A 7,714-nucleotide genomic window follows, 5' to 3' on the forward strand; every position below is an offset into this window, starting at 1 on the left:
TATATGTAAAAAATATTATTTACAGAGTTCAGACAGATTAAATGAACCTGTTCAAAATTGTAATGTGGCTGCCGACATACAAACAGTAGTATCCCTCAAAGGCACAGGCCAACCACCTTCAGAGCAGCTCCTGCCAGATTTTTATGCAGAACACGTTACTTTGGGGATGAACAGAGACAGACGTAAACAGGTAAGATGAAAAAGTTCAATCATTAACAGAAAATATCCAACAGATGATTAAATAAAACTCTTCACTTTCTAGGCATTAGTTAAAGTTCTCCAATTAGTCAAACAAGACTTGGAGCGTGAGCGACGCAGTAAACAAGGTGTTGAAAATCTAGCTAGGGCACTGCAGCAAACACCCAACTTTGGGGCTGAGGACTCACAGCAAAATGTCACGGAAAAACTGCATCATGTAAGTGTTGCTACTCCTGCACCAGAAATACTGAAATTTACTTGGAAATTAACCAAATATAATAATTTATATTTCAGATGAGAGCTATGCTAACTTACTTGGAAGCAGCCAGATATAAGGTTCAAAGTGTACTATCTGAGCTGGAGGGAAGGCCAAACCAATCACATCCATTGTCTTCACATATTATAGTTCATCGAGATAGACAGGGTCTACAACAAAGCATATTAAAGGCAAGCACAAACATTTAAAAACAAAAATTACACCATCAAGCGTACCTTAACAGAAAATGTTACTAAACCACAACATTTTCAGGTCCCACCTTGGGTGCGTAAGGATTCACTAGACCAGATGAATGGCGAGTCTCCTGATTGGATGGATAGGGGAGCAGCAGATGGCAACTCAGTGCAACCAGACAGTGACTTTGGTCAGTAAACCTCTGCACTATAGCATAGCAGAAAATTTTACATAAAATTCCACAACCTCACAATGAGTTTCTTCATTACAGATGAATTTTCAAGCCAAGGTAGTGAGAAGGATTACAATGGTAGTTTAATAATATCTGAATGTGCAAGCACAACTCAGGCAGGGAACAACCCAAGTGGTGGCACCTGTCGAGCTCTTTACCAATATGCAGCAAATCTGTATGACGAATTAAACCTAAATCCAGGTATAAATTTTATTACTAAAAACTACTAGTTCCTCTGAAATATCAGCTACATAGTAAAATTGCATCAATGTTTTTATAATTTTTTGCAGGTGATGTAATAAATATTCATGATAAACAAGACGACGGATGGTGGCTGGGAGAGCTAAATGGCACAGTAGGAATCTTCCCAGCAACATATGTGGAAGAAATTAAGTAGTTCTCAAAACAACCATCATTCAAGAAATAGCAGCAGACATGATTTTATGACTGGGACAGAATTTAGCAGCATGTTAGCAAGAAGCATAACACACATCTTTCTTAAGCTCCTGCATCTAAGATTTCTTGTTAATGAAATATCTCCTGCAATTCTTAATGTAATTGAGAATGTAGTTTTGACTAAATGTTTGAAACTGGTAATTCCAGAATAATTCATTGTTAAGAAATTAGAGATATATAACTCATAAGAGGTGCACACCATCAGCAGATTGAACTTACTGTTTTGGCATTAGGACCAGACATCAGTTAGACCTGTATTTACTAAAGATTTTTTTTTTTTCATTCCCTTAGTGGACTCAGTTATAAGCTTAGCCCAAGGAAAGTAAATAGTACATACTCTTTGTAAATATTAATTTAAGTGTTCCTGTAAATATTTAGATAAGAAATAACATAAGCACCTTATTTGGTTTGATCATTAATTTCCTGAGGCCCTTCTCTGTAAGTTAATTGCTTCAGAGTGACAATTGTCCCACTTTCTTCACCAGTAAGCTTCTACCAGTGTAGCAGTCTCAATTTAGGAGAACTGATCGTCTTTGCTACAAAAAGACACAAAAATTGCGGCGAAGGGCAAGAAAAACCAAACAAACAATAAAAATAAAATTGAAAGTACATGTTATATTTGAACAGAAGAATTTAACATGGAAATGATACTATATAAAATTGATAAATACATTGCTGCCTAGAACAAATTCACAACCATACAAACATTAATCGGCCAATTTACTCAAAAAGGCCTTGTTCTACAAATAACAAATAAGGCAAAAAAAAAAAGCAATAAAATACTTGGGCAAAAGGAAAATGTACGTACTACTAATGTCTCCAGCGAGACAAAAACAAAATCTATGGGAGATCACAGTTTACACTTACATCTAGTACAGCATTAAACCTTAAACTTATTACTCAGTAATAGTTAATTACAAAGTATAAAACTTTGTTGACTTCCTATAAAGAAAAACTTTGGCAAATCTGTCTTTCAAAAAAAGCATCAATGACAGCCAAAATAGGAAAAAGATTATTCAGGATATAAGTATCACATGATCTTGAACCAAACAAGGAAAGGATAATATATCTCTCAAAAATAGGAGCCAAAATTCACTTGTCTAAAGTATAACAGCTTCAGACTGAAATAGGCTGTACTAAATTAAAAATTGCCATAAATAGATAAAAGTATGTAGAAAATAGATCAGTACGTTTTCAATTTGAAATAACATAATACATAATTCACTAACCGGTGTATATATTATCGTATAGTTCATACATTTCTTCAGTCTCTTGAAATTGCTGTAACTCTTCCTCTGTGATATCACAGTGATTATCATAGGAGTCTCCCAAATGGTTGTAAAATTTATTGAATGCCAATACCTCCTTACTCGCTTGTTTTAAAACATATATGGCATCCTGTTTGTCCTTTGAAATTTTTTGCAATATCCCATCATATTTACTATTCAATTCTTGAATTTGCTAAAAAGAAATATTTTAAAAACACAATGAGAATATTTGCTTTAAGAACTTGGCCTAAAAACTGAGTATAATTCTTTGATACTAACCATGTCTTGCTCCATTAAGATTGCATTCATTTGTCTTTCAACAATGTATCCTGGGGCTGGGGCAGATGAATATATAAACTTTTGATGCTCCAACTGTTGTTGAATGCTTAACTGCTGAAGTTCTTGATCATGTTCTGCCTTAAGCTGCATGAACTGATTATTTATTTGGCTATTCAAGTCATTAATTCGAGACTCAAACATTACAGTGCAAGATAGCATTCTTCTTCTCTTGCAAGCGCTCTCCTCATTATCATCTGCCGATCTTGTCCTCTTACGAGCCTGTCTGACTTGTAAGTTACCAGTTTTTGTTCCCCTTGAAGACTGAAAAATAACAGAAGCTGGAATTTAGTAACACTTCAAAATCCCACCACTTTTCATAATACTTTGAATTGTACAAAGAGTTATATCAAACCTGAGCAGAGCGATTTCTCCTATAGTTGTGACATGTGAGATCACGTCTGGGATCGGGAATTTCAAGTTGACGCCACTGTTCTCTCACAACTCTATACCGCTCCTCATCTGTCTCCAACTTTCTCAGCAAGTCCCACTCAGGATCATTATTGTCAGCGTTTTCGGCATCATCTGTGCTCACCCAAGGTATTTGCCAGTTTTGACTGGAATCAGATGGAGATTAATAGTAGGTGATAAGATAGGGCAAAATACACAGAATTAGAAATACTTACAGGTCTTGAGGGGGGCTAGTACTGGATGGATCAGAGTTGCTATTACCAGCATTGCTAGAAACACAATCTAAGTTTTCCACATCAGGTTTTGACACACTATCAATTTCTTTCAATGTGGAATCAGAGAGGAAAGGTAGAACAGTCTCAGCTTGGCAAGGAGAATTAGGTTTTTCTGGTGAATGAGTTGAGTTAATTTCAACACTTCTACCCTGAGACTCATTATCAGAGGGTGAAAGTAATGTGGATGATTCTTTAACTAATTCTTCAACAATTGTTGCAGGTGGAGGGGATGGGAGGGGTACAGGTTGATCGTATTCTGCAGATTCACCCACTTCATAAGGTTCTATGTCTAATTTGTCATAAAATGACAAAGACAAAGTGTTGGTACCAATGTCTTCAGACACATCACCATTCAATGGCACTGAAATTTCAGGCTCTGCAAGTGCACTGCTCTTCATTAAAAGTGCTTCAATGACATCACTAACTTCATCTGGAGTCACTTCATAGCTGACTGGCTCTGCGAGTGCTATGATATTGCATGGCGATGTTTCAGTGACGGAATCACGTGTTTGAATACGAGTTTCACTTGAATCAGATCCAGCCAACAGAAGTTCCTCAGTTTTTGGAGAAGGCGAATCAATGGAAGTAAACTCTGAGCAATATCCTAGAGTATTGCAGTTTTCATCTAATAAAGAATCTTTTATGCAATCTTCTTTAAATTTCAAAGAAAACTTTTCATTTACTTGATTAGAATCTTTGTAAAGTGTCTCAAACTTAGATTCTGGCAGGAGAGGTTTATCAAATGTGCCTTTGTTGTAATTTTCCAATGGACACAATCTATCAGTTTCAAGAACTAATGAATTTGTTGAAAGATCAGAGGGAGGTTCAGGATTTATATAGTCAAGATATGAAGCTGAAACATTTTTGACTCCCAAACTTAATAAGTCAGATTTAGTAGGTTGTAACAGAGAAGGAGCTATGGGACTTGGTACTCTGGGACTATCTTTGTATATAGTATTAGAAACTGGTGAACCCAAGCTATCAAATGTATTAGAAAGTCCAAGAGAGACCATAGAGTCTGCTTCTTCCTCATCGTCGCTAAAAATGTCAATAACTGGGATCACAGTCTTGTCTTTGATTTCATTACAGTTAATATCTAAAATTGGATGAGTAGTAGGAGAATTCTTAGCTTCGGACTTTTCACTTTCAGCCATCAACTGAATAAATTCTTGAAATTCCTCCTCATTACCAATAAGTTCCTCCATTTCTATAATAGTCGTCTCAAAACACAAAGAAGAATTATCCCCATCTTCACTGCAAATAAAGTCTCTATCTTGAGTATGAATGTGATCTACTGAGTCCCCATCGTCACTGGCAGAATTTGAGCTGTTATTATGGTTGTCACGCTGCTGGCAAACCTCTTCCAGTAAACTAGTGAGAGACTGGGTGCTTTCAGGGTGCTCCACAACAGAGGTATCCATTTTGAAAACAAACAAAAATGTGCCAATCCAGAAAACATCAATTGTTTATGAACATCTGAAACAAAGAGATCAAGCACTTACTCAAATGAAAAGTGCATTGAGGTATGAAAGGAGAAAAGATGTTCAGAAATTCATTTTCATAACGTTTGATAAAATGCCAGTAAGCTCAGGGCTCATGATCTATTCAACAGCCCGTGTTCAACAATCCAAGATCCTCCAATTTCTTAATCAATAGATAGTTGAATCACTGTGAACGTTACCCAGAAAATGTCCCGCTGAGCCAGCTGCTCTCAAGAGTACTTACTGGGGTCTTTACAGCAAGGCTACAGGCGGCTGGACGAAGGGCAGCCGTAGCCCATCACTTGGCCTCCTCTCGGCCCAGGTCCACTGCAGCGCACTCACTCACACTCACACACAAAGTCATTGGGGCCAAACGGGGTACGAATGGCAGGCCCTCACAATCGCCTCGAGTTGTGATGGTGCCACCGACACTTTAAAACGCCGTACCGACTAGAACAGCACGGTAGCAAGGGCTCGGCACGACCGGGCCTCTGGTGGGCTGGGAGCTCCAGCCAGCCGAAGATCACGGCCAAAATCACCAAAATGGCAAGGGCGGCGGCAGCACCACCACAACACCAGAAGCCACACCACCTCCGCGACGTATTCGGGCGTCACAGTCTATGCTCCAGGACGAGGACACGGTCTTATTCCTGTTTCGATCTCATCCCGAGGGTTCGCACTTGCTGCGGACAGCGCGAGGGCGGCACAGGGGGTTGGGGAGCTGGTGCAGGACTCAGCGCGCTTGACGACAACAACACTCAACAGTGCGGTGTGGAAGGGGAGGGGGCGGAGCGGGCGGAGGCGGCCGGCCGGAGGGCGAGCGGGCGAGCGGGCGGAGGGGAGGGGGAGAGCAAACAATAGAGTGCAGCGCTGCAGGCGCGCAGCCGCCCGCCCGCCCGCCGACAGGTGCTGCCCATGTGCGGCGAGCAGCGCAACCACGAATAGGGAAGTCCAAACGGGTGCGGGTCCAGGGTGCTCGGCTTGGGGGGTGAAACGAGGCGGCGAGCAGTTTTGGGAGGTTCGACCCGATACCGTCCAGTGGTTTACCGAGGCACCTTCTCGCCATTTAAACGGAAATGCCAAGAGCGACCCAACACTTTTACACCGCCTACTTTTACAAAAAGGGTGTCCCCGATTTCGTACCGGTGGGTACGGGTCGCATCTATAACGCCCGCCGCAACGTCGATGACACGAAGCAAACCGCAACAAAAAAGGATAGGCTTCTCAAAAAATGGTTTCTCTTGAAGGAGGCTGCGGGGAGGGGGGGGGGGCACGTGCGACTTTGATCCGTGTTCGGAGACAATCTACGTGTCCCAAGCCGAGAGTGAATGGGTATCGCCCGCACTACCGTCGTGACTGCGGAGTGAAATAGTGGAGAAACCGAAAACGTCTTCCGGACGGGGGGGGGGCTGAGATCAGCGTGACAGGAAGAAAAGACTTGTTTTGAGGTTGGGGTTAATTTCCCTGCATAACGGGAATAGCACTTTCGGTGCATCTAGCGATGGTTAGTGCAGGAGCGGCTGCTGGGCCGGCCGTACGTATGTCGCCGTATGTCGTCGCTGGTGCGCTACTGTCGGCGCGAACGTCAGCGCTTGGAAATGCCCATAGACCGCCCAGACTTGACTTCTAACAACCCCTGAACAAGTTTTGGCTCATAGTTTTGGTGCAACGTGGGTAAATGGTGTAGGCGAAGACGGGAGGGGAGGGTCAACGGTAACACTGCCATTGCTAAGCTGCCAAGCAGGCTGCAGCTTGCTCACTCGCCCCGCCTGTCCACTTCCAGGTACTAGGGTATCACCTTCTCTCTCCCCCGCACCATACATATGGCCCCTCCGCTCCCTCGGCCTAGTTCTTAGTTAGAGATAGAAGGGCAGCCTCCCCCTCCTCCCTCCCCTCCTCCCCCGCCTCCCCGCTCTGGCCGCTGTGCTGCTAATGAAACAATAGGGCGGCGGCCGGGGACTTTATTGGAGGTGGGGATTAGGAGGCTGGCCGGGCTGCCCACAGGTGGACGGGGTGGACCGGGGAGGGTCAACGGGCTGGTCGAGCAATGGCCGCAGTACCGGGTGCCTGAATCACCTGCTAATCCCCGACGCGACACGGCTATAGGGGGTGTCTGGCGAGGAGGCTGCATCGATGGAAACAATGACAGGACGACGAGGAGGGGTCGGCCGAGGCCCGTTAGGTCCAGCTGACGCACCAGGACATTCTCGGACCGTGGGACCGGGGCCCGCAGGATAGGATGTTCGCGAAAGTGCATCGCGTTGGATCGGTCAAGAGCAAGGATGTGACGAAAAGAGGGGGGGGGGCAAGGTTCGGGGAAAGGCAAGGGTAACAGGGGAACTGAAGTACGTACCTCGGTACTCGTCGGTACTACTACAGGCAGGGGCACACAGCGAAGCCGAGGAGATGAACGCGAGTGAATAAGGGTGGTCTTGTAGTGAACGATTCAGATTCAGAACGATTGAGACGACAAGACTCATTTGCCCGTCGGCTCAGCAATGAGCGCTGGTGTCCTCGGACTCCGCGCGACCTCGCGGCACCGTCAGGCTCGGCAGGCCAGTGCGTCGACCAGTCAGCAGTCAGTCGGCCTCGTCCACGACCGCGGT

At 43.7% G+C, this 7,714-nt stretch overlaps 3 protein-coding genes across 3 annotated transcripts in view; 2 read left to right on the plus strand and 1 right to left on the minus strand.

The window, feature by feature from the left end:
* LOC113209662 (nostrin) overlaps positions 1–1,739 on the plus strand; it is a gene marked incomplete in the record, with an annotated part of 23,976 nt that extends 22,237 nt beyond the window's left edge. Inside the window, 6 exon segments of the mRNA XM_052272522.1 lie at positions 26–190; positions 263–415; positions 493–645; positions 728–839; positions 921–1,082; positions 1,172–1,739. Of these exon segments, the coding sequence (XP_052128482.1) occupies positions 26–190; positions 263–415; positions 493–645; positions 728–839; positions 921–1,082; positions 1,172–1,278 (852 nt within the window).
* Positions 1–7,714, plus strand: part of LOC113209615 (serine/arginine repetitive matrix protein 2-like) — a 26,780-nt gene that overhangs the window by 3,773 nt on the left and 15,293 nt on the right. The window lies entirely within an intron of this gene.
* Positions 1,933–5,887, minus strand: LOC113209661 (uncharacterized). The gene is made up of 5 exons (XM_026427308.2): positions 5,353–5,887; positions 3,568–5,103; positions 3,297–3,498; positions 2,885–3,205; positions 1,933–2,798 (listed from the first exon to the last, which is right to left on the minus strand). The coding sequence occupies exons 2-5, from the start codon at positions 5,046–5,048 to the stop codon at positions 2,562–2,564; spliced, it is 2,241 nt and encodes a 746-aa protein (XP_026283093.1). The 5' UTR covers positions 5,049–5,103; positions 5,353–5,887; the 3' UTR covers positions 1,933–2,561.

Source organism: Frankliniella occidentalis, unplaced genomic scaffold, assembly GCF_000697945.3.
Source record: "Frankliniella occidentalis isolate FOCC.00 unplaced genomic scaffold, Focc_3.1 Scaffold210, whole genome shotgun sequence".
Classification (NCBI taxonomy): Eukaryota; Metazoa; Arthropoda; class Insecta; order Thysanoptera; family Thripidae; genus Frankliniella; species Frankliniella occidentalis.

Coding starts and splice junctions, on each gene's coding strand:
- LOC113209661 (XM_026427308.2), bottom strand. CDS start 5,048: ATGGATACCTCTGTTGTGGAGCACCCTGAAAGCACCCAGTCTCTCACT. Junction 3,499..3,567: donor ACTAGCCCCCCTCAAGACCT/GTAAGTATTTCT, acceptor ATCTGATTCCAG/TCAAAACTGGCAAATACCTT. Junction 3,206..3,296: donor GGAGAAATCGCTCTGCTCAG/GTTTGATATAAC, acceptor GTTATTTTTCAG/TCTTCAAGGGGAACAAAAAC.